The sequence below is a fragment of the Moschus berezovskii genome, chromosome 5 (assembly GCF_049115385.1).
Source record: "Moschus berezovskii isolate FMDL1 chromosome 5, NW_MosBer_1.0, whole genome shotgun sequence".
Taxonomy (NCBI): Eukaryota; Metazoa; Chordata; class Mammalia; order Artiodactyla; family Moschidae; genus Moschus; species Moschus berezovskii.
Window position 1 is genome coordinate 28,473,021 of NC_142464.1, and position 27,302 is coordinate 28,500,322.

General features: G+C 37.7%; 1 protein-coding gene and 1 pseudogene across 1 annotated transcript in view; one reads left to right on the forward strand and one right to left on the reverse strand.

Moving 5' to 3' along the window:
- TACR3 (tachykinin receptor 3) overlaps positions 1 to 27,302 on the forward strand; it is a 99,677-nt gene that overhangs the window by 28,626 nt on the left and 43,749 nt on the right. Inside the window, exons 2-3 of the mRNA XM_055434670.2 lie at positions 15,900 to 16,088; positions 18,051 to 18,201. Coding sequence (XP_055290645.2) covers positions 15,900 to 16,088; positions 18,051 to 18,201 — 340 coding nt within the window. The remainder of the gene's footprint in view (positions 1 to 15,899; positions 16,089 to 18,050; positions 18,202 to 27,302) is intronic.
- On the reverse strand, positions 6,493 to 13,770 carry LOC148777811 (14-3-3 protein epsilon pseudogene; annotated as a pseudogene).

A 27,302-nucleotide genomic window follows, 5' to 3' on the forward strand; every position in this document is an offset into this window, starting at 1 on the left:
GGAGCCTGGTAGGCTACAGTCCATGGAGTCTCCAAGAGTCAGACATGACTGAGAGACTTCACTTTCACTTTTCATTTTCACACAATGGAGAAGGAAATGGCAACCCACTCCAGTGTTCTTGCCTGGAGAATCCCAGGGACAGGGGAGCCTGGTGGGCTGCCATCTATGAGGTCACACAGAGTCAAACACAACTGAAGCGACTTAGCAGCAGCAGCAGCCTCAAGACTTCTCCATCTGTCACTTCCAAGGTGGTTCCCTCTGTTTTAGCTTCTTCTGTTTGCTGGTCTCTTCAGTGTCTGATTTCCACCCGACACTAGGGGGTGGTGGCGGACACTTTTTAAGGCTCACTTGTTCAGTTGTGCTGTGGGGAGGGAGGTATGCTGCAGACAAATATCACTGGAGTCTGTGGGGAGTGTTCGTAGTGTCCTGGCCATACTGGGTTTGCCCCCGCTCACGGCGCATGTGCTATCCCAGTCTACACTGCACAGGCTCTAGGTTGTTCTGCCGGGAATTGTCTGAGGCCAGCACTAGGTTGCATGCACATCCCAGGTCTAAGCCACTCAGGTTCAAGTACTTGGGTACTCCACAAAGGCGCAGACTTAGTTGGGCCTGCGTTTTGTGCCCTTCCCCGGTCTGAGTAGCTCAGGTGACCAGGTGTTTGGCTAGCATGGTCACTGAGACTTATCGCCTCCCTGGTCCCTGCTGTTGGGTTTTTTGGGTGTTCAACCGGCACACCTTCTCAGGCAGATGTCGACCAGCCAGAAACCCAAGAAGTCTTGGTTAGCAACGGAGCCTGCTTGCAGTTTGGTATCAGATGCCTCTCTGGGGCCACAATTGCCCCCTTCCGGCTCTCGCTGCCCTCCCCTGCCTGTCTCGGTGGGGGATGGGGCATGAGCCATCTGCAGGCGGCTACCTCTGCTCAGTCCTTTGTTCTGTGAGCAGGTCTGGCAGAGTCTTATGTTAGGGCTTTTCACCTTTTCTCAGGGTAGCTATCCCACAGTCTGCTTTACTATCTCCATTTAGCTCTCTCAGATTGCCCTTGTGGCATTCAGGCCCAGTCCTCACTCCAAGCAGTTCAGCCGGCACCTCCCTGCCCAGCCCCTGCTTGTTAGTGGTGGATGCGGGCATCTGCACTGCTTCTCCGCTGGGAGTTACAGTTGGGCACATAATCTGTGGGTTTTAATTATTTATTTTTCCTCCCAGTTATGTTGCCCTCTGAGGTTCCAAGGCTCGCCACAGACTTGCCAATGAGAGTGTTTCCTGGTGTTTAGAAACTTCTCTCTTTTTTAAGCCTCCCTTACCGGGACAGAGCTCCATCCCTACCTCTTTTGCCTCTCTTTTCATCTTTTATGTTTTTTCCTACCTCCTTTCGAAGACAATGGGCTGCTTTTCTAGGTGCCTGATGTCCTCTGCCGGCATTCAGAAGTAGTTTTGTGGAATTTACTCAGCATTAAAATGTTCTTTTGATGAATTTGTGGGGGAGAAAGTGGTCTCCCCGTCCTATTCCTCCACCATCTTCCTCCCTCCTGCCTCAGCTTTCTTTATAGTCCAACTCTCACATCCATTCATGACTACTGGAAAAATCATAGCTTTGACTAGACAGACCTACATCAGCAAAGTAACGTCTCGGCTTTTTAATATGCTCTCTAGGTTGGTCATAACTTTTCTTCCAAGGAGCAAGCGTCTTCTAATTTCATGGCTGCAGTCACCATCTGCAGTGATTTTGGAGCCCAAGAAGATAAAGTCTGTAACTGTTTCCACTGTTTCCCCATCTTATACCATGAAGAGATGGGACCAGATGCCATGATCTTCATTTTTTTCATATTGAGTTTTAAGCCAGCTTTTTCACTCTCCTCTTTCACTTTCTTCAAAAGGCTCTTTAGTTCCTCTTTGGTTTCTGCCATAAGGGTGGTGTCATCTGCATATCTGAGGTTATTGATATTTCTCCCAGCAATCTTGATTCCAGCCTGTACTTCATCCAGCACAGCATTTTGCATGATGTACTCTGCATAGATTTTAAATAAGCAGGGTGAAAATATACAGCCCTGACATACTCCTTTCCCAATTTGGAACCAGTCCATTGTTCCATGTCCAGTTCTAACTGTTGATTCTTGACCTGCATACATATTTCTCAGGAGGCAAGGAATGTGGTTTGGTATTCCCATCTCTTGAAGAATTTTCCAGTTTGTTGTGATCCACATACTCAAAACCTTTGGCATAGTCAATAAAGCAGAAGTAGATATTTTTCTGGAACTCTCTTGCTTTTTCAATGATCCAACGGATGTTGGCAATTTGATTTCTGGTTTTGCTACCTTTTCTAAATCCAGCTTGAATATCTGAAAGTTCTTGGTTCATGTACTGTTGAAGCCTGGCTTGGACAATTTTGAGCATTATTTTTCTAGTGTGTGAGATGAGTGCAATTGTGCAGTAGTTTGAGTATTCTTTGGCATTACCTTTCTTTGGGATTGGAATGAAAACTGACCTTTTCCAGTCCTATGGTCACTGCTGAGTTTTCCAAATTTGCTGGCATATTGAGTGCAGCATTTTCACAGCATCATCTTTTAGGATTTGAAATGGCACAGCTGGAATTCCATCACCTCCACTAGCTTTGCTCATAGTGATGCTTCCTAAGGCCCATTTGACTTCAGACTCCAGGATTCTGGCTCTAGGTGAGTGATCACACCTCATGGTTATTTGGGTCATTAAGAATTTTTTTAATAGTTCTGTGTATTCTTGCCTCCTTTCCTTAATATATTCTGTTTCTGTTAGGTCCATACCATTTCTGTCCTTTACTGTGCCCATATTTACATGAAATATTCCCTTGGTATCCCTAATTGTCTTGAAGAGAATGTTAGTCTTTCCCATTCTATTGTTTTTCTCTCTCTCTTTGCCTTGATCACTGAGGAAGGCTTTCTTACCTCTCCTTGCTATTCTTTGGAACTCTGCATTCAGATGGGTATGTCTTTCATTTTCTCCTTTGTCTCTTTTTAGTTTCTCTTCTTTTCTCAGCTATTTGTAAGTCTCCTCAGACAACCATGTTGCCTTTTTGCATTTTGTTTTCTCAGGATGGTCTTGATCACTGCCTCCCGTACAATGTCATGAACCTCTCTCCTAAGTTCTTCAGGCACCTGGTCTATCAGATCTAATCCCTTGAATCTATTTCTCACTTCCACTGTATAATCATAAAGGATTTGATTAAGGTCATACCTGAATGGACCTGCGGCTTTCACTACTTTCTTCAATTTAAGTCTGCATTTGGCAATAAGGAGTTCATGATCTGAGTCACAGTCAATTCATGGTCTTGTTTTTGCTGACTGTATACAGCTTCTCCATCTATGGCTGCGAAGAATATAATCAATCTGATTTCTGTATTGACCATCTAGTGATATCCATGCGTAGAGTCATCTCTTGTGTTGTTGAAAGAGGGTGTTTGCTATGACCAGTGCATTCTCTTGCAAAACTCTATTAGTCTTTGCCCTGGTTCATTTTGTACTCCAAGGCCAAACTTGCCTGTTACTCCAGTTATCTCTTGACTTCCTACATTTACATTCCAGTCCCCTACAATGGAAAGGACACCTTTGTTTTGTGTTAGTTCTAGGAGGTTTGTCGGTCCTCATAGAACTGTTGAACTTCAGTTTCTTCAGGATTAGTGATTGGGGAACAGACTTAGAAACTGTGATACTGAATGGCTTGCCTTGGAAATGAACACAGATCATTCTGTCATTTTTGAGATTGCACCCAAGTACTGCATTTAGGACTCTTTTGTTGACTATGAGGGCTACTCCATTTTTTCTAAGGGATTCTTGCTCACAGTAATAGATGTAACTGTACTTCTATATACTAGTTTTGTCTTGCCCATATCTACCACTAGTTTGGGCAAAACATAACTAGTATATAGAAATACAGTTGATTGAACCTATATCCTGTGACCATGCTGAATTTATTTATTAATTCTAATGGGTTTTGAGTTTTACGAATTCCTTAGGATTTTCAATTGGAGTAGGCAGTGGAAATATGGAAGATCATTTCATCTGCTAAGAAAAGCAGTATTACTTCTGCTAGTATTACTCCTGTCAGTAATAAACACAGTATTCCTGTTGAATCTGGATGCCTTTTCTTTCTTTCTTTGTAGCTGTTATTGTTGGGATTGTTTGCTATTATTTTCATAGCTGATTTTTCTTTTTAATTATATATTCATGATACCTTATTAAATTAATTTGAGTACACATTTTTCACTGATAGAAAAATTTTTAAATTACCTCCATTCATTCATTAATTTAGTTATATAATAAATATGCTGTTTAATTGATAAGTTGTGTTGGACTCTTGTGACCCAATGGACTGTGGCCCACTAGGCTTATTCTGTCCATGGGATTTCCCAGGCAAGAATACTGGAGTGGGTTTCCATTTCCTGCTGTAAGGATCTTCCCAATCCCGGTATCAAATCTATATATTCTGCATTGGCAGGTGAGTGGTTGACCACTGAGCCACCAGGGAAGCCCCAATAAATATGTTATGGGTGCCAAATATATGTAGTATTATCCCAGATGTTATGAATATATTTATAATCTAAGTATATATCCAAGAATGGGCTTCTCCAGTGGCTCAGAGGTAAAGAATCTGCTTGCAATGCAGTCAACACAGGAGACTGGGGTTTGACCTCTGGGTAAGGAAGATTCCCTGGAGGAGGGCATGGGAACCCACTCCAGTAATCCTGCCTGGAGAATCCTATGGACAGAAGAGCCTGGAGGGCTATAGTCCACAGGGTTGCAAGGAGTTGGACATGACTGAAGCAACCAAGCATGAGCATGATATCCAAGACTATATTATTATTCTAGTTTAGAGGTTATCTATAGCTCTTTTCTTCTATTTGCACAGTTAAGTAAGCATTTACATCATCACAACTTGAATTACCTGAAGATGTAGAACTCCTTATGCTTGATTGATAACACCATCTCTCTAATGTTAAAGATAACATAGTGGAATTGCCACAGGCCACTTCAAAAAGGAGTTTAAGATGGTATAGATCCATATTAAACAAACTTGAGGGACGTTAATTCCCATTGCACCCAAAGAACTGACAGAGTCTCCAAGTATAACACTGAACATTTCTATTTAATCATTGAACAATTGAGCTCTAGTTGCCCTGACTGAGGGTGCAAGGACCTTACTACTCTCCATACAGGAAATTGTCTAAAGGAGAGATTTGAAAGAGAAATAACCTATAATGCACTACCCTGATTAAATAGTTTCTGTTGAAGAGCTAGGATAATATCAAAAGAAATTTTTTTAATCCTTAGGTCAGAATTTTGGCATGAACTTATTTTTCTTTCCTCTCTATTCACAGCTAGCTAAGAACCACATTAGATGAGTTATCTTTGCTTGGTTTTATCTAAAGCTTACCACAGCAGCTTGGCTTTAAAGTTTCAAGTGTTAATTTAATTGTATTCAACATAGATTTAGAGTGATTTGAGGGTCTACTGTGCCTGATATTATCTAAGTCTCCTTGTATACATTACTTTATTTAATGTCATTTTTACCACATAATTATACTCTACATTATGTTTATTATTCCCATGTAGCAAAGTTAAGAAACCTAAGTGACTTAATGACTGAACAGCAACAAAGAAAGCTATTCCTTTTTAATTTAGGTTTATTTGTTTAATGTTAATTAATGCTGTGTTTCAGTATGATACAGATTCTGTATATGTGACTCCAGTCAGATATCCAGCAGTACAAACTAGCTTCAAGTTACACATATTGAACAAAGGACAGATGTTGAGCAAGCAAGGAGGGGAGAGGCGGGGCCCAGGAGGGGAGGGAAAGAAAAGAAACAAAGAATTGAACATGCTGCAGGCTTTTCCATACCACCTGTGTCAGAGGGTAAGTAAAAGTAGGCAAGAATGAGCAGCCATGGATTGTTGAACTGTTACCAGCACCATGCTTTTCAGCAACATTTCAGCAGAGTTTGAAACATAGCAAAACCATTACAACAAACTCTCCAAACAACCTTTTATCACCTCAAGTTGAGATCCAATTAATTTTAAACACTGGTATAAGATTCAATTTAAACAATTAGAAAAAGGGGTAATGAATACCATATACACCTCTATAGTGTGACTAAACATTCTCTTAGATGCTTGCATCACGTAAAATTCTAATGGCTTTCAAATGAATGTAATTTCCATTCTAATGGTGATCTTGCCACATCTGGCAGTAATGCTGAAAACGCCTCTATGCAGTCCTGTTAGTGTTCTTAACCTAAAAGCTGGGACAAGTAAAATCCACAGAAATTCACTCTTGCCTTTAAGAACTTTTGAAAACTGTTAAAAAAGAAAAGAAAAGAAAACCAACAGGGCAGGAACCTAAATTCTGAGATCAAATGTAAAAGTCACATTTGGTGGTTCTTAGTGACAATGGGAATTTCCAAGAGGAGTGGGATGGGAAGGTCAAGGGTGGTCAGAGATGGTTTCTCTTGTTGACTTTTATGTCTCACAGATTTTCATTTTCCACATCCTGCAGCGCTTCCTTATTCTGAAGTCCATAGTGTCAGATTTTCACGTAATAACTGCATGATAAATGTAGAGTCCTTATAGCTTTCTTCACTCAGCATGTCCAGTTCTGCAACTGCATCATCAAAAGCTGCTTTTGCCAACCTGCAGGCACAGTCAGGGGAATTAAGAATTTCATAGTAGAATACAGAAAAATTGAGAGCAAGACCTAAGCAAATGGGATGTTTTGGTGGAAGTTCTGTCATTGCAATATCACTAGCAGCTTTATAAGCCACTAGGCTGTTCGCTGCAGCCTCCTTCCTGTCATTTCCTGTGGGAAATTCAGCCAGACACCTGTGGTAGTCCCCTTTCATTTTATAATAGAAAACCTTGGACTCACCAGTGTTAGCTGCTGGAATGAGGTGTTTGTCTGGTACATCCAGAAAGAATGTCACAACAGATTTACTTTAGCTCAGTCTCAACCATTTGTCAATATTCTCAAATCATCTTTAGTTTGTCTTCTCTTCCCTTGTTTTGTTCTTTCTTCCTTTTTAAAATTGTGTACACTCTGAAGTTTTCATTTATAAACAATTATTCACTTAGCTATCTGTCCAAACATTCAACAACTATTTGCAGTCACTATTCATCAAGCTGACTACTATGGATAATTTGTTAGGTGTTAGAGAACACTGAAGAATAAATCATATCTCCAATGAGCTAAAATCAAAGTACGAGCATAATTCTGTTGCAGCACTGAAGACATAAAAACAAACTCTGAATAGAGAGAGGAAAAGAATCTACACTGTCGTTCTGTAATCTGAGTGGAAATTAAAGAATGGATAGAAGTTTTCCAGCCGTAGAACTTTAGAATAATGTATGAGCAAGAGAAAATCACTTCAGCAAGGAAACCAGCATTTGAAAAAACTTGAAATTACTATCTGAGCTGGATAATTTCCATTTTTCAATTCAGATCTACTCACTGTCTATTCCACTTTTTTCTGACCCTGGCTACCAGGCTGACTACCTCTATAGACTGACTGTATCAATAGTGTCCCATGTTCTCTGGCCTCTTCTTGGCTTTACCTAATGTAGACCCCTAGAGGGCATGGCAGGAAGAAGATAACTTCTGAGATATATGTACCACTCTTGCCTTTCAGTTTTGCTACAAATTGGCTAAGTCTCCAGCTGTATACATATTTCTTACCAAGTACTTCTTCCTAAGGCTTCATCTCTTCACTTCAGATTAGAGGGTCCTGAATTTACATACTAAAACAGTGTCTACTCTGGCCAGAAGCAAAGTGGAAAATAGTAAAATCTTTATTATTTCAGGTTCAGTTCAGTTAAGTCGCTCAGTCGTGTCCGACTCTTTGCGACCCCATGAATCACAGCACACCAGGCCTCCCTGTCCATCACCAACTCCCGGAGTTCACTCAAACTCATGTCCACAGAGTCGGTGATGCCATCTAGACATCTCATTCTCCGTCGTCCCCTTCTCCTCCCGCCCCCAACCTTTCCCAGCATCAGAGTCTTTTCCAGTGAGTCAACTCGTCGCATGAGGTGGCCAAAGTATTGCAGTTTCAGCTTTAGTATCAGTCCTTCCAATGAACACCCAGGACTGATCTCCTTTAGAATGGACTGGTTGGATCTCCTTGCAGTTCAAGGGACTCTCAAGAGTCTTCTCCAACACCACAGTTCAAAAGCATCAATTCTTCGGCGATCAGCTTTCTTCACAGTCCAACTCTCACATCCATACATGACCATAGGAAAAATCATAGCCTTGACTAGACGGACCTTTGTTGGCAAAGTAATGTCTCTGCTTTTTAATATACTGTCAAAATTGGTCATAACTTTCCTTCCAAGGAGTAAGCGTCTTTTAATTTCATGGCTGCAATCGGCATCTGCAGTGATTTTGGAACCCAAAAAAATAAAGTCTGACACTGTTTCCACTGTTTTTCCATCTATTTCCCACGAAGTGATGGGACCAGATGCCATGATCTTTGTTTTCTGAATGTTGAGCTTCAAGCCAACCTTTTCACTCTCCTCTTTCATTTTCATCAAGAGGCTTTTGAGTTCCTCTTCACTTTCTGCCATAAGGGTAGTGTCATCTGCATATCTGAGATTATTGATATTTCTCCCAGCAATCTTGATTCCAGCTTGTGCTTCTTCCAGCCCAGCGTTCCTCATGATGTACTCTGCATATAAGTTAAATAAGCAAGGTGACAATATACAGCCTTGATGCACTCCTTTTCCTATTTGGAACCAGTCTGTTGTTCCATGTACAGTTCTGACTGTTGCTTCCTGACCTACATACAGGTTTCTCAAGAGGCAGGTCAGGCGGATGGTATTCCCATCTCTTTCAGAATGTTCCACAGTTTATTGTGATCCACACAGTCAAAGGCTTTGGCATAGTCAATGAAACAGAAATAGATGCTTTTCTGCAACTCTCTTGCTTTCTCCATGATCCAGCAGATGTTGGCAATTTGATCTCTGGTGCCTCTGCCTTTTCTAAAACCTGCTTGAACATCTGGGAGTTCATGGTTCACATATTGCTGAAGCCTGGCTTGGAGAATTTTGAGCATGACTTTACTAGTGTGTGAGATGAGTGCAATTGTGCGGTAGTTTGAGCATTCTTTGGCATTGCCTTTCTTTGGGATTGGAATGAAGACTGACCTTTTCCAGTCCTGTGGCCACTGCTGAGTTTTCCAAATTTGCTGGCATATTGAGTGCAGCACTTTCACAGCATCATCTTTCAGGATTTGAAATAGCTCAACTGGAATTCCATCACCTCCACTAGCTTTGTTCGTAGTGATGCTTTCTAAGGCCCACTTGACTTCACATTCCAAGATGTCTGGCTCTAGGTCAGTGATCACGTTATCGTGACTATCTTGGTCGTGAAGAGCTTTTTTGTACAGTTCTTCTGTGTATTCCTGCCACCTCTTCTTAATATCTTCTGCTTCTGTTAGGTCCATACCATTTCTGTCCCTTATCGAGCCCATCATTGCATGAAATGTTCCCTTGTTATCTCTAATTTTTAAATAATACTTAATATAAGCAAGCAAACATTTGAAGGCTGCACTGTCTTTATGCCCAAAATTTTAAGTGTGTATAAGCATATAAAGATCCAGAAACAGAGCTTATAAAAAGGCTAACGAAAGGAAGAATTATACCGTATACCAAGAACAATTACAAAATGGAGAAGCTTACTTACTGAGAGTAAGCAGTTATGTCAAAGAATTATATTTTGCAAAAGACATCTTTCTGATGAAAAAGACCCCTGGAATTATATCAGAAAAAGAGGTAAATGATAAAGGAAAGTGATCTAGTATTGCAGTCAAAATGAAAATGAATAAAAGATGGCATTAAATGTGAGCTTCTGATGGATATAGGGACTTCCCTAGTGGCCCAATGATTAAGACCTTGCCTTCCAGCAGGGGGGTGCAGGTTCAATCCCTGGTCAGGGAGCTAAGTTACCACATGCCTTGCAGCCAAAAATACCCAAAGCATAAAACAGAAGCAATATTTTTACGAGTTCAATAAATACTTTTAAAATCACCCACATTAAAAAAAAATCTTTTAAAAAAGTGACTTTAAAACTTCCTTAGGTGATATGCTAAGCAGAAGAGTGAAGAATCCAATCATAACTATTTTTTGAGAAAAAAGTCATACTAAGGGGGCTCTAATATATTTGAGAATCTGTTTGGTGATGGAAGAATGGTAGTGAGCTCAAACAAACACCTAGAAAAGTCGAATGTGATCATATCAAAGATATATATTTATTTAAAGGAATAATTAAGTACTGACAATCATTTGAGTAAAATTATATCCTGGATTTGATCATTTTTCCTCAAGGTCCAAAAGGTCTTTATTTGCAGACCCTAAGGATCCATTTTCTTCATGTTACTTTTGAACAAATTATTATTCCTAGAGAGAGCTGCAAAATAGGAAATATCGATGCCAAATAGATGGAAAAACAGTGGAAACAGTGTCAGACTTTATTTTTTTGGGCTCCAAAATCACTACAGATGCTGATTGCAGCCATGAAATTAAAAGACGCTTGCTCCTTGGAAGGAAAGTTATGACCAACCTTGATAGTATATTAAAAAGCAGAGACATTACTTTGCCAACCAAGGTCCGTCTAGTCAAGGCAATGGTTTTTCCCGTGGTCATGTATGGATGTGAGAGTTGGACTGTGAAGAAGGCTGACCGCCGAAGAATCGATGCTTTTGAACTGTGGTGTTGGAGAAGACTCTTGAGAGTCCCTTATACTGCAAGGAGATCCAACCAGTCCATTCTGGAGGAGATCAATCCTGGATGTTCATTGGAGGGACTGATGCTAAAGCTGAAACTGCAATACTTTGGCCACCTCATGCGACGAGTTGACTCACTGGAAAAGACTCTGATGCTGGGAAAGGTTGGGGGCGGGAGGAGAAGGGGACGGCGGAGAATGAGATGGCTGGATGGCATCACGGACTCTGTGGACATGAGTTTGAGTGAACTCCGGGAGTTGGTGATGGACAGGGAGGCCTGGCGTGCTGTGATTCATGGGGTCGCGGAGAGTCGGACACGACTGAGCGACTGAACTGAACTGAATATATTTGAGAATCTGTTTGGTGATGGAAGAATGGTAGTGAGCTCAAACAAACACCTAGAAAAGTCGAATGTGATCATATCAAAGATATATATTTATTTAAAGGAATAATTAAGTACTGACAATCATTTGAGTAAAATTATATCCTGGATTTGATCATTTTTCCTCAAGGTCCAAAAGGTCTTTATTTGCAGACCCTAAGGATCCATTTTCTTCATGTTACTTTTGAACAAATTATTATTCCTAGAGAGAGCTGCAAAATAGGAAATATCGATGCCACAGTGAATTCCTAGTCACCAATTTCAATCACCAATTTCCTCAGCAGTACCTGGCAGTTCCACCTATTTCTTTGGCCAACTGGCTCTCCCTTTCTACAATATTTCAACATTTCAGTCATTAATGTAATTCAGTCTCCAGTGGTAATACTCTGTCCCAAGCAGCAATCATCTCTCACCCAAACAAAAACAGTAATGTGGTAACTTACTTCCCTGCTTCCATTCTTTCCCTCTTTCAATCCATTCTCCAGGCTAAAATCTGATTACTCTCCCTTCCTGATTGAATCACTTCAATTACTTTCGAGAGGACAAAATTCCATGACCTACACAACAACTTCATCTCAAATCACTTTCCCCCTTCACTCTTAGCATTTCAGTTACTTTAACCTTCAGTTCCTCAAATGCACATGGTTCTCCCACCCTTACCTATCAAATTGTAACAAAGCAGAACAAACTGGGTGAGTTAACAGAAATTTATTTCTCACATTTCTGGAAGCTAGAAGTCTGATATCAAGGTGTTGGCAAGGGTCATGCTCCTCTGAAGCCTATGAGGAAATTCTGCCTGCCCTTCCTAGCTTCTGGTGGATTGCTGATATCTTTGGCATTCCTTGGCTTGTAGACAGTCACTCAATCCTCCATCTTCATGTGGCATTCTGTTTTTCTGTTTCCAGAATTCTCCTTTATACCTTATATTGAATTAGGGCCCATCCTGATGACTTTAATTTGATTACCTATATAAAACTATTTCCTCACAAGGTCACCTCCTATGATACTGAGTATTAGGACTTGAAATCATCTTTTATTAGGGGGACATAATTCAACCCATAAAATCACTGCAGATGGTGACTGCAGACATGAAATTAAAAGATGATTACTTCTTGGAAGGAAAGTTATGACCAATCTAGGCAGCATATTCAAAACAGAGACATTACTTTGCCAACAATTGTCCGTGTAGTCAAGGCTATGGTTTTTCCAGTAGTCATGTATGAATGTGAGAGTTGAGAAAGAAAAGAAAGAGAGCTGAGCACCGAAGAATTGATGCTTTTAAACTGTGGTGTTGGAGATGACTCGTGAGAGTCCCTTGGACTGCAAGGAGATCAAACCAGTCCATCCTGAAGGAGATCAATCCTGAGTGTTCATTGGAAGGACTGATGTTGAAGCTGAAACTCCAATACTTTGGCCACCTGATCAGAAGGACTGACTCATTTGAAAAGACCCTGATGCTGGGAAAGATTGAAGGCAGGAGGAGAAGGGGACAACAGAGGATGAGATGGTTGGATTGCATCACCAACTCAATGGACATGAGTTTGGGTAAACTCCGGGAGTTGGTGATGGACAGGGAGGCCTGGCATGCTGCAGTCCATGGGGTCACAAAGAGTAGGACATGACTGAGCAACTGAACTGAACTGAACTGAGAAATCCACCATTTGCACAGGATTTTCCATGTGCTGTTTGTTCTCCCAGAAATCTTTTTTACAACCCTCACCCTTCCGCTACCTTGCCTAGTCACCTTTTCATGTTTCAACCCAGAACTCTTTTCTTAGGGAGAACTGGTTGATCATCTAAATGTTTTTTCCAGTAAATGCACTAAAACAGCCATAAACATTGCCTTTGTAACACTTATTATATTTGTAATTTAAAACTTATTGGTGAGATTATTTGATTAGTATCTACCTACTTCACTCGACTGTGAGTTCTGCAAAGGTCATTTTTTTCTCACTGTTGTATTACTACAGTGTCTGGAATGTTACAGCAGGCATTCAATAAATATTTGGTTAAGTGAATGAATAATAGATCAAATAAAAAAATGACAAAAATGTCAGCTTGAAGTTTCAAAATTTCTACTTTCACTTAAGTGTTGGCGAGAACATAAATTGATTGCTTCCATACAGTTTAAGTGAAACAGTATTCTACCTGTAGGAAATAATTTCTCTAACACTAAACTAATAGATCCAAACATATATATATCAATGAGAACTTTGCAGTTTATTTTGAATTTTCCATGCTGAAGTGGCTGTACAGGACTTTAAACCTACTCATGTCACTCAACTTCTCATTTTAGTCTCAAAATAGCAACTGTCTAAACATTCAAACTGAATTCATAAATTTCCAGGACAAGCAAAAAAAACAAAGATTACAATAGGATTAAGGAATATTCAGTTCAGTACAACATGTATTGATAAGTTCTGTGTCTGACTGTAAACACCATAAAGCAACACTTCAATATAATGAAAGAAATGGCATGGTGGGCTACAGTCCACGACAGGGGGAACAGAAATAACCAACAAGAATTATTGTCTTTATATATTTGACTTTTGTCTTTAATGTTACATATAAATGTTTGAATTTACAGACAAAATGTGACTTCTGATTCTTTGGAAGACATCTACCTTATATATTTCTCTTTCTCGTCCATAATTCCGTATATGAATAGCTATATTCAAAGTCACAATCTGTACCTATATAGACTTCAAGGATTGGCAGAGCTGGCTTAGAATTCCAATTCTTACCATCTGGGACATTTTTAAACAATGTACTTAAACTTTAAGCCTCAAGTTTTCTTTTCTGTAAAATAGAGATAGTATTATTTGATTTATTGAACTTTTCTGGATGTTAAATATATATATTTATATACATATATATACAGTGTGTATGCGTGTGTGTGTGTGTGTGTGTGTGTGTAATAAGTTGTCTGGTTATGCTTAGCAATCAATACACATTGCTAGAATTAATTTTTACCAATATAAGCATGAGAGGTGAATTTTAAACAGTTTTCAGATTCAAACGTATGCATTTCATTTTCTTTTTTTAGGCAGCGTATTTGCCTAAACCAAGGTACTGTTTTATGGTTACTTTTGTCATATCTAACATTCACTTTTGCCTATTAGCTGTCATTGGAGAAGGAAATGGCAACCCACTTCAGTATTCTTGCCTGGAGAATCCCATGGAGAGAGGAGCCTGGCAGGCTACAGTCCATAGGGTTGTAAAGAGTCGGACACATTAGCTGTCATATATAATAAATTAAGAATATTTCCTTTAAGTAAATTACAACTAAAGCTAATATTATGAGTAGTATATAAATACCAAAATATCTACTGAAGATCTAGTTCTACCTAATAGTTGCAAAAGCACAATAAGCAAATTAATGAATTATTCTTATTTTGAAATACTTATTCATAAGAGCAAATGCTTTTGGTTTAAGTAATATTCATTCTTTGATAAAACTGTTACCTTTGATAAACACAAAACGGTCAACAGTAAAAGTAGTATGATTAAATAATATGCTTTATTATTATTCAGAGAAATGCCAAGATACAATTAATTTAGCATACATTATTTTCCACTCTGATTATTGGCCATAAGTTGGCAATGAGCCATATTATCCAATTTAAAACTAGAATTTGTATAATTGTATAATTGGCTACAATTTCATCCACCTCATTAAAACTGATTCAAATGCAATTATACAGAGTGAAGTAAGCCAGAAAGAAGAACATCAATACTGTATATTAACGCATATATATGGAATTTAGAAAAATGGTAACCTGAACCCTGTATAAGAGACTGCAAAAGAGACATAGGCATTTAGAACAGTCTTTGGGACTCTGTGGGAGAGGGTGAAGGTGGAATGATTGGGGAGAATGGAATTGTAGCATGTATATTATCATAAGTGACCAGTCCAGGTTCGACGCATAAATTTTCCTCTGTTCAAAATAAAATAAAATAAAATAAAACTAGAATTTGATTCTCCCAGACATAGTGTTACTATGTTTTAGTGTTACTAAAACTCGACTTTTGTTACCATATTCAAAGAGTTTCTAATTTCCCAAAAAGTTGCACTCTAAAAATAATATGTGCTTATGTTTCTTAGAGCTGTAAATATATTTTTCTGTAACAATTATGTTATATATAGTTACATAGACACTATGAAGATTTATATGATATAGTATGAACTAAGTTTTGGAGGTAACAGCTAAATCCTGAACTTTGTCTCTGGATGCTTTTCAATGGATATGTTGACAATATCTTTCCTAGGGATTCCTCATCTTTGTCAATCATGTAGATATTATCCATATTAGTTCTCTAGAATTTTCTTTTTATAAAGTTAAACATACACAAGAAAAATGGAGGTCTTGGGATACAGAACTCATATTTTTAAGCACTTAATGCATACCTTTCCAATTCCATTTGGCAGAGTTCTGATAATGTGCTAGGCAGAGCACCAAATAATCAATACCTTTCACTTGTATTATTTCTATTGATCTTGACTTTACCACTAAGAGGGGGTGTTCTTATTTCTATTTTAAAAATAATAAAGTTGAAGTTCAAAAAGTAAAATAAATGACAGGATAGGATTTGAACCTTGATCTGCCTGATTGATAAGACTATGCCATAATTACTCTATGTTGTCTCTATGCAAGTAAAATTTTTATCTATTTGTTTACTAGAAAAGAGAGAACCATGGCCCTTGAAACTCTTCTGAAACTCACTTTAAACTCCACTAACAAGAGACCCAACAAAATGTTTTCGTTTGTTTTTATACAGGTATATGGCCATTATTGACCCCTTGAAGCCCAGACTGTCTGCCACTGCAACCAAGATTGTCATTGGAGGCATTTGGATTCTAGCGTTTCTACTTGCATTCCCTCAGTGTCTTTATTCCAAAACCAAAGTCATGCCGGGCCGTACTCTTTGCTATGTGCAGTGGCCAGAAGGCCCCAAACAACATTTCACGTAAGTTAATTATCTATTATAATCTTCAACTAAATGCATTGAACACTTAAGGAACTATAGGTTGGGAGCAACAGTCAAGCACATAAGACATAGACAGTTCCCTCAAGGGCTCAAATATTACTTGGGAAAAAAGACACATAAAAATATTAGACTATTTGTATATAGTACAGTATGATATGATCAATTAGTTTGTATAAGTTACAATGATTTCTAATTGGAAAAATGTGGTGACCTCTGTATGGGGTAGCTCTGGAGAGTTTCCAGAGAAAATGATAAGATAACTAGAGATGAAAGCACAAAGGAAAACCAGGTTGTTATGGATTAAGGAATGAGTGAGAAGGGTGGAATTGAGACCCAAAGGTGTGGATTGCCCTTGTAAGAAGCCTGGCTGAAAGAAAAGGGAGTCTTGGCATGTTCCTTGTTGTGTTCCTTTGTTTTAACATTGAAAACTTAAACACTTAGGTCAGAAAGGAGATAGGAATGCTACATGCTAGAATTTGGTATTTCATATTTTGGATACACCTTTAAAAAAGCAAATTAGCAAAACAATTGTTTAATTGTTTCCTTTTTGTTTTTTATTCTGACCATTTAAATTTTATTTCAAATAAAATTCTTATTTAGTGATCTATTTTTTCCTTTAAAAACTAACAAATAATGCAAATACAATAATCATCTTTTAAAACAGATATTTTATCAAACTCTGCTCTACTCAGAGTCTGGATTTTTAAAGCAAAAGATTGAGGAGTGTTTATTAAAGGAAAAGCAGGCAGCAGTTATTAAACCAAGGACAGCATTCTTTCCATTATGTAATACTAATATATCTTATTTGTATGATAGGAAAACAAAATTATTCATAATAATAAAATTAAATTATTTGTTGACTGAATCAATTCACCACTGACTTTAACACTTAATAAGCTATCAGGAAGAGAGCTTTACCAAATAAACACAGATATTGAGATTAGTATATCAAAATCTTTAATTACTTTAAAGCCATCCTAAGACAATGGAAGTCACTCAAAAGTTTATAGAAATTCTAATTTGGCTATTATAGTATTGGCTGCCATCTTAGTCCACCATAGTAATATTTTTATAATTTTTATTGAAAGCTATGAAATTCCAAAATTTAGTTTGATAATTCATAGTACAATGACTTTGACGTGACTAATACCTCCATATGTTGTTTACCAAATTTAATGATGCAATCAAATGTGCCAAGACTTTGAAAAAACTCTAATATGACTCAGAACATCTAGCTACATTTTTTTTCCTTTGGATGAAAAATTATTTATTTCAAATGTGACCGATGTTGCAAGATATATGTAATAGCTTTACACAGGAGAAAATGTATAAGTTGATCATTTTACTCTGTGCCATCTCTTTTCCTCTGATTATCTGTTGAATTAGGTTAGCTTAGTGATTACCAAGCAAAGGAAAAGTACTCGTCTTGAAGCCTCTAGGCAAGGGGAAATGTGCAGTTTAAACAAGCTCTGTATGAATGCTGTAGTTTTCATATGTGAAGAAGAAACTGACAAAGTTAAACTGGTAGTATGTGGATGATTGTAGATGACAATAGCTGGGACTTCCCTGGTGGCTCAACGGTAAAGAACCCACCTGCAATGTGGGAGATGCAGAAGCCATGAGTTCAATCCCTAGGTTGGGAAGATCCCTAGAGGAGGGCATGACAACGCACTTCAGTATTCTTGCCTGGAGAATCCCATGGACAGAGAAGCCTGGTGGGCTACAATCCACGGGGTTGCAAAGAGTTGGACATGACTGAAGCAACTTAGCACAGCACACAGAACAGGTTACAATAGCTAGGTGTTTTGGTGAAATTGTGAAATGAGGACTTAGAAGAGAAAATGTGGCATTTTCAATTGTGACTTAAAATGGAATGAATTCAAAGTCTCATTATTTTACTCCAATATGCTCTTCAGCATGTATTTTTCTTATTTCTTTCAGTTACCATATTATTGTTATTATACTGGTGTACTGTTTCCCATTGCTTGTCATGGGTATCACATACACCATCGTTGGAATCACCCTCTGGGGCGGAGAGATCCCAGGGGACACCTGTGACAAGTATCATGAGCAGCTAAAGGCTAAAAGAAAGGTACTGTTCCATATAACTTTCCCAGCATTTGAGTAAATTGTGGTGCACCAGAGAAGGGGAAAAAAATCTAATTATGGCATTTTAATATATAATTTGATGTTTTACTCCTACTTTTATTTTTCCCCCTTCTTTCTTTTTTTTTAAATTTTGCTTCCTTTTTATCTTCTATAAGCCACTTAGCCACTAGTCATGTACAATAGCAGTTTATGATAAGAGTAGTCACTTCATTACAGAAAGACTGTTACCTTTTGCAGAATATTCTTAATTATACCACCAGAAACTTCTGAAATTTCACTGTAGGAGTCACAGTTGGTTGTATTTCTGCAGCTCTAGTTATCTTAGTCTTTTATTAAACAAAATGCCTCTGATGTACTATATAATCTTTCAGAAGTTTTATTTATCCCAGGAAAGGCAGCTGTCTTAGTATGTGCTATAATTCTGCAATATCTGTTTATGTATCCCATTCTTCTCTTCCCCTCACCTCCCCACATTCCACCCCTATCCTTTATCTGGTTCTACACAGCCAGCTGATTAACAGATGAAGTTCCATTATACTGTTGTACAACTTACCGGGTGACATGATAAAAACTATTTCTGAACAATTCACATTAAGCAAGAAAATCTATAAAAATTATCATAGTGACATTTTAGTAGGATTATTTTTTCATTGTTTTCTTTTCTGACTACTATTACATGACTCAGTGAGTGAGATTTTTTGTAATAAATTTGCATAGTTAAAAGGAATCTTAGAATCATCTATTCCATCTTCCTCTCTCCAAGTGATGAGTACCTAGTGCAAATCACAGAGGTTTTCCAAGGATAAATGAGACACACTGATATGTCAATTAGTATTATTCCATTTATGATTCATTTATTTATGTAGAACTATTACTGATACTCACTTAACAACAATCAATCAGGTTTTAAAAGTCTAGTATAGAAAATAGATTTTATTTTAACATCAATAGGTTTTTGTCTCTGTTGACAAACAGACAAGACTTTATGTTTGGCTAGCATTTTATCATTAGGTTGAATATTTGAAAGCAAATATTTTTCACATCAGTTTAGCTATTTCAGCCTATAATATATATAATTTCATTTTACTTCTCTTTGGGAAAAAAAAAAACCTTAAAATGAAGTACATGATCCCACTGCTGGGCATATATATCAGAGAAAACTATAATTCAAAAAGAAACATGCAACACTAGTGTTGCATGCAACACTATTTACAATAGCCAAGACATGGAGACAATTTAATTTTCCATTTACAGACAAATGGATAAAAAGGATGTGGTACATACATATAATGGAATACTACTAAGTCATGAAGAGAAAGTAATAATGACATTTGCAGTAATATGGATGGACCTAGAAATGATCATACTAAGTGAAGTAAGTCAGAGAGAGAAAGACAAATACCATATGACATCGTTTATAGGTAGAATCTAAAATATGACACAAATGAACCTATCTAAGGAAGGCATGGCAACCCACTCCAGTATTCCTACCTGGAGAACCTTATGGACAGAGGAGCCTGGTGGACTACAGTCCACAGGGTTGCATAGAGTTGGACATGACTGAAGTGACTTAGAATGCACGCAACCACACATAAAACAGAAATGGACTCACAGGCATAGAGAACAGATTGTGGTTCCCAAGGAAAAGTGGGGGAGGGAGAGAGGATTGCCTGGAAGTTTGGGGTTAATAGATGCAAACTATTCCATTTAGAATGGATAAACAATAAGATCCTACTGTATAGCACAGGGAACTATATTCAATAGCCTGTAGAGTTGAATGGAAAAGAATGTATAACATTTATGCATAACTGAATCACTTTGTTGTACAGTAGAAATTAACAAAACTTGTAAATCAACTATATTTCAGTAAAATTTAAAAATAAAGTGTACAAACAACCAAACTATGCCTTTACCACATTAAAAAAAAAGAATCATAGAACTAGCAGAACTCCAGTAACATAATCATCTTAAGTGAACAGTTTCTCCTTCTCCTTTAGTTTGATCCTCACGTTCTAACATCTTGATCATGCTGCAAGATCCTCTTTGCAGGGGGCATATTTTCTAACAGCTATGTTTTAGGCATAATCACATTAAATAACTGATGTGATACTCTACATTGCTGTTGTTGTTCAGTTGCTAAGTCATGTCTGACTCTTTTCGACCCCAGGGACTGTAGCCCACCAGGCTCCTCTGTCCATGGGATTTCCCAGGCAAGAATACTCGAGTGGGCTGCCATTTTCTTCTCCAAGGGATCTTCCTGACCCACGGATCAAACCCATGGCTCCTGTATCTCCTGCATTGGCAGGAGAATTCTTTATCATTGAGCCACCAGGGAAGCCCAATATTCTACGTGGTATATTTCAGAATCACTTGTCTTTGTTCTTCCTGCTTACTTTCTTGTCTTTTATTTCTTTCCTACTAGTTTAAGCATTTTTAAAACACTTTTCCCCTGTTCAATTCTGCACAACTTAAAATAAGTTCAGTAATTATATATTATAATTCCTTTTCCTTAATATTGACATAATATTTTTCTAGGAAGGGATAAAAATTTAATCTGAGTGTTCCTTTTTAATTTTGAGTTGAATCCCAGAGGGAACAAAAGAAAGAGGGAATAATTTTGCATTTGTCTTTCTATAGCAGATGAGAATATGGCATACATATTTCATTTTCACTGCATTACTCTGCAATTTCAAAGTATAAATATCAATTCAAACGGAGAGATTGACTCTTCTAGAATATTTCAAAAATTAAGCTATATAAAAGTTCTAGTCCATGTTTCTATTTCTCAGGTTGTAATCTTGGCTGAAATAGTATAAAATGACATCTATGACATGGGCTTCTCAAAATAAATCACCTTGTCCTTAGGTTTCTTTCACAGTCACTTACTGATATGACCATTTGTATTGTGAAACTAACCCTCATTTTGCCCAAAAATTTAAAATTTCAAAATAAAAATAGCTCTTCTCTTAATTTTTTTATTTAAAATTTAAATATTGTAACATGCATCAACCCTGAACTGGCGATTCATTTCACATATGACAACATACATGTTTCAATGCCACTGTCCCAAATCATCCCACCCTCACCCTCTCCCAAAGAGTCCCAAAGACAGTTCTATACATCTGTGTGTCTTTTGCTGTCTCGTATACAGGGTTATCATTTGCATCTTTCTAAGTTCCATATATATGCATTAGTATACTGTATTGTGTTTTTCTTTCTGGCTTACTTCACTCTGTATAATAGGCTCTAGTTTCATCCACCTCATTAGAACTGATTCAAATGCATTCTTTTTAATGGCTGAGTAATACTCCATTGTGTATATGTACCAAAGCTTTCTTATCCATTCATCTGCAGATGGACATCTAGGTTGCTTCCATGTCCTGGCTATTATAAACAGTGCTGGAATGAACATTGGAGTACATGTGTCTCTTTCAATTCTGGTTTCCTCAGAGGGAGGATTAAGAGAGGAGGGAGGTGGGAGGGGGGTTCAGGAGGGGGAACTCATGTGCATCCGCGGTGGATTCGTGTCAATGTATGGCAAAACCAACCAATATAATATTGTAAAATAATTAGCCTCCAATAAAAAATAAATAAATAAAAGAATATATGTAATCATAAGGCAAAAAATTAATTAATAAATAAATAAAATTTAAATATTGTCTAGGATAGTTTGGAATACAGTTGTTTCTAGTAATTATTCTCTTTTCTTATATCAGTATGACTGTTTAGGTGAAAGATATGAATTTTACCCTGGATGGGCCATTTAATCATATGTTGTCTCCTATAGATTACATCTTTGATATTACAGATTGGACTTAAGAAATAAGAGAGTATTGGTTACAAAAGAGCAAATTCATCATGACTGCTTAGAAAAAACAACTCTATAAACAACTCTGAGTCAATGTACTATTAATAAAAAAAAAAAAAACAGCAGTTACTGATTGAGCTCCCCAGACACGTCAATAAGAATTTTAAAAAGTTTAAGAAATTTTAGTCAGAACACTGAAAAGATCTTTGCAACTACTAAGAAGCACTGCTTCCATTTCTCTTTTTCTTAAGGTCTCTAGGAACTGTATTCAGTTTTGAGTCCTGTAGATTAAACTCTATGAAGAACAGCCAGTGGAAATAAATTCCATCTCTAAGTTATATAGAACCTAATACATCTAAAAGTTAAACTAATGTGAAGCTATCAGAAAAATGAGGATTAACCACCCCCACTCAACCTTTACATTTGTCTGGCCTAACAATATGCATACTTTGAAAATAATACCAGTGGCACTTCAAAAATTTCCTGGCACATAAAACTGTTCTCAGTAAATGGTACCTGTTACTTAAGGCACTATGTATATATATATGCACTTTATTATATGGGCACTTTACTTTGAATATATAAAGCACTTTATTATGAAGATCAGAAAGCACCATGTGGTAGAAAAGTAAAGAGGTGTAAAACTGGTCATTTATCTATTTAAGCATAATATTGACCTACATTTTAACATGAGTCACAGTTTGTAAATAACTTTCACATGAATGTTATTTAATTCTCACATTATCTATGTGAATTTTTCTTGCTTTACAGAAAAATGAAATTGAGCCCCAAATTCACAAAATTAATAAGTGGCAAAACTTGGACTTGAATCTTAAACAAAGTTTTTAGAGTTGAGTTCTTTCAGAGAGCTATCTCAAAGGAATAGGTTTCAGAATGATAATTTATGTCTGAGTATTACTTATATTATTTGAAGTGCATTCTCATACATAGACTGTACTAATCATCACAGTAGTCCCAACAGGTAGGCCTAAATAAGTAAGTAAATAAGTTCAGTCACTCAGTCATGTCCAACTCTTTGTGACTCCATGGACTGCAATGCACCAGGCTTCTCTGTCCATCACCAACTCCTGGAGCTTGCTCAAACTCTTGTCCATTAAGTTGGTTATGCTATCCAACCATCTCATCCTCTGTCACCTTCTTCTCTTCCCACCTTCTTCAATCTTTCCCAGCATCAGGGTCTTTCCCAATGAGTCATTTCTTCACATCAGGTGGCCAAAGTATTGGAGCTTCAGCTTTAGCATCAGTCCTTGCAATGAATATTCAGGACTGATTTCCTTTAGGATGGACTGGTTGGATCTCCTTGCAGTCCAAGGGACTCCCAAGAGTCTTCTCCAGCACCACACTTCAAAAGCATCAATTCTTCGGTGCTCAGCCTTCTTTATGGTCCAACTCTCACATCCATACATGACTACTGGAAAAACCATAGCTTTGACTAGACGGACCTATGTCAGCGAATGTCTCTGCTTTTTAATAAGCTATCTAGGTTGGTCATAGCTTTTCTTCCAAGGAGCAAACATCTTTTAATTTCATGGCTGTACTCACCATCTGCAGTAATTTTGGAGCCCAAGAAAATAAAGTCTGTCATTGTTTCCATTGTTTCCTCATATATTTTCCATAAAGTGATGGGACCAAATGCCGTGATCTTCGTTTTTTGAATGTTGAGTTTTAAACCAGCTTTTTCACTCTCCTCTTTCACTTTCATCAAGAGGTTCTTTAGTTCCTCTTCACTTTCTGCCATAAGGGTGGTGTCATCTGCATGAGGTTATTGACATTTCTCCTGGCAATCTTGATTCCAGCTTGTGCTTCATTCAACCTGGCATTTCGCACGATGTACCTTGCATATATACATCCCTGACGTACTCCTTTCCCAATTTGGAATCAATCTGTTGTTCCATGTTCAGTTCTAACCATTGCATCTTGACCTGCATACAGATTTCTTAGGAGGCAGGGAAAATGGTCTTGTATTCCCATATCTTGAAGAATTTTCCACAGTTTGTTGTGATCCACACAGTCAAAGGGTTTGGCATAGTCAATAAAGTGGAAGTAGATGTTTTTCTGGAATTCTCTTGCTTTTTCTACAATCCAATGGGTCAATAGGAGATAGGCATAGTGGAAATTATTTTCTTCCATTTTTAACAAACCATGAAACTGAAGGTTTGGGAAGGTGAATGGGACCCAAATTTATACAGCTGGTAATAGTATAAGTAAGCCCTTTCAGTCCTGTGGAATGCATTGTTTCCATTACCCTGGACTGCAAAGAGTTGGCAGCTACCTTGAGTCAGTCTCCTGTCCATTTTCTCATTCACAGTATATGAAAGTATTGTTCCTTTTCTTGAAAGTTTTCTGATGAGGGCTAATCAAGATAATGTATGTATTAATGTGTCTGGTACTTAATGTCATAAACATGCAATTCCAATCTGCATGTATATTCATCTATTTATGAGACAAAAATAAACCTAATTATTATCACTAATATAAAGTACAATGATTATGATAGCTCTATAGAAGCAACAAGCATTTACTGTGCTTGTTATGTGCCAGACACTTGATTTAGGTGCTTTAAATAGTTTAGCCAATTGAATTCTGACAACCACATAAGGGAGGCATTATTGTTATTTTCAGTTGACAGATGAAGAAACAGTCATTAGCTGGGTTAAGTAACTGCCTAGTCTATTGAATGACAGAGTCAGGCTATAAAAGCAGAAAGTCTAATTCTAGAGAACATGATCATAATTTCTATATTTTAATGATCATTTCTGTACTTTGCTGGGTGGTGGTGATAAATAAGATAAAGTAATTATTTTCTTATCTTTCTAGTTGTTTAATTCCCAGGAGTACAATTGAATAAATTATTGTATTATTTATTGATACATTCTGAGTTTAAAAGCTCTTGTAGGTTAAACTGACCAAAATACCTAATGTTATTTTTAAGTAAAAATTATCTTCCAGTAGTACCAGTCAACTTAACACTTATTTCCAGTACCAGCAATCAACTTAAAAATTACATCTTGAGAAACAGTTTATCTGTACACTGGAACTGCATGCAATGACCAAAGTGAGGAGGCATCTATTTTACCTGTGAAAATATACACTAAAACCTGATTTTTATTGTTAAAAATTATAAATCAGCTCAACTGAGTACTTTTTTTTGTTTTCAGTTCAAATGAGTTTTTTAAACACTTTGAAGCTTCTCTAACATATACTGAATAAAAACAATACACAGCCTCCCTTAACAAATTCTCCTCAGTTAATATAACACCCTAACACATAATGATATTAATGGTTTTGCTGCAACTAAAAACATTCCACAATAATTACATCGCCACTGCCAAATATCAATAGACAGATATAAATGTAATTGTTTTTCATATCTGGAGAAAATTCAGGTTTGTAAAGCCAAATGAGCACAATGTCTTGTGTGTGCCTGAGAGAGACAGAAACATAATAGGAAAGAGAGTGATAGATATGATACAAAACAAAAGAGATATAAGAGATACTACTGTGGAAGAACTGGGACTCTGGACAGTTGCGTTCCAGACGTGGTATTTTATTTCAGATTTACTTTGTTTGAGTCATCACTTTTCTCTGGGCTTATTGTCATATTTGTAAAATGAAGCAGATCATTTGCTTCACTTCCACATTCTCTTCCAGCTATACATATCCATGATTGAGATCATCAAATACTTATTCAACATATAAAGTGGACCAGGCATTGTGAACAAGTGATTTTATTTAACTTTATAAAATCCTATAAAAGAGGATATATTTCAGGTCATAAATATTAGTGAGCAAAGCTTAAGAAAACGTTTTAATGGGTTCTGTGTAGTTGATTTAAGTTGGAGGCAAAATTTTCGGTCACACCTTTGACCCCACATAAGTTTAAGAAACCTGTAGCAGGTCAGGAAGCAACAGTTAGAACTGAACATGGAACAACAGACTGGTTCCAAATAGGAAAAACAGTACATCAAGGCTGTATATTATTACCCTGCTTATTTAACTTATATGCAGAGTACATCATAAGAAACACTGGGTTGGAGGAAGCACAAGCTGGAATCAAGATTGCCAGGAGAAATATCAATAACCTCATGCAGATGACACAGCCCTTATGGCAGAAAGTGAAGAAGAACTAAAGAGCCTCTTGATGAAAGTGAAAGAGGAGAGTGAAAAAGTTGGCTTAAAGCTCAACATTCAGAAAACAAAGATCATGGCATCTAGTCTCATCACTTCATGGGAAATAGATGGGGAAACAGTGGAAACAGTGTCAGACTTTATTTTGGGGGGCTCCAAAATCACTGCAGATGCTGATTGCAGCCAGGAAATTAAAAGACGCTTACTTCTTGGAAGGAAAGTTATGACCAACCTAGATAGCATATTAAAAAGCAGAGACATTACTTTGCCAACAAAGGTCCGTCTAGTCAAGGCAATGGTTTTTCCAGTGGTCATGTATGGGTGTGAGTTGGACTGTGAAGAAAGCTGATAGCCGAAGAATTGATGCTTTTGAAGTGTGGTGTTGGTGAAGACTCTTGAGAGTCCCTTGGACTACAAGGAGATCCAACCAGTCCATTCTAAGGGAGATCAATCCTGGGTGTTCATTGGAAGGACTGATGTTGAAGCTGAAACTCCAATACTTTGGCCACCTCATGCGACGAGTTGACTCACTGGAAAAGACTCTGATGCTAGGAGGGATTGGGGGTAGGAGGAGAATGGAACGACAGAGGATGAGATGGCTGTATGGCATCACCGATTCAATGGACATGGGTCTTGGTGAACTCTGGGAGTTGGTGATGGACAGGGATGCCTGGTATGCTGCGGTTCATGGGGTCGCAAAGAGTCAGACACAACTGAGCAACCGAACTGAACTGACTGAAGTAACCAGTCACTCATATTATACTGTTGTTTGCAAGGATACTGTGCAGAGATTGGGATGGGAAGATTAACACTTATGGTCAGTTCAGCATGAAGCACCCCCCCCCCTCAAAAATAAAATTTGCTCTTCTAATTTGTTGGACTTCGGTTCCTACACTTTTTCTCTCCAGGCTCAGCCACCCCTCCACATCCTTCTTCTCCTACCTCTAGCCCTATCTAGTTTGAGGAAAGAAAAAAATACATGCTTTGACCTATGCTTAGGTGGTGTTTCATAGGCACACTAGTGGAACAGAAACAGGAAGGAAAATCACAGGAAACATTAATACGCAGAGCATCAATTTATAGTGCAGTGCCATGTTGTTTACATATAGTAGTTCTCTATCCATTAC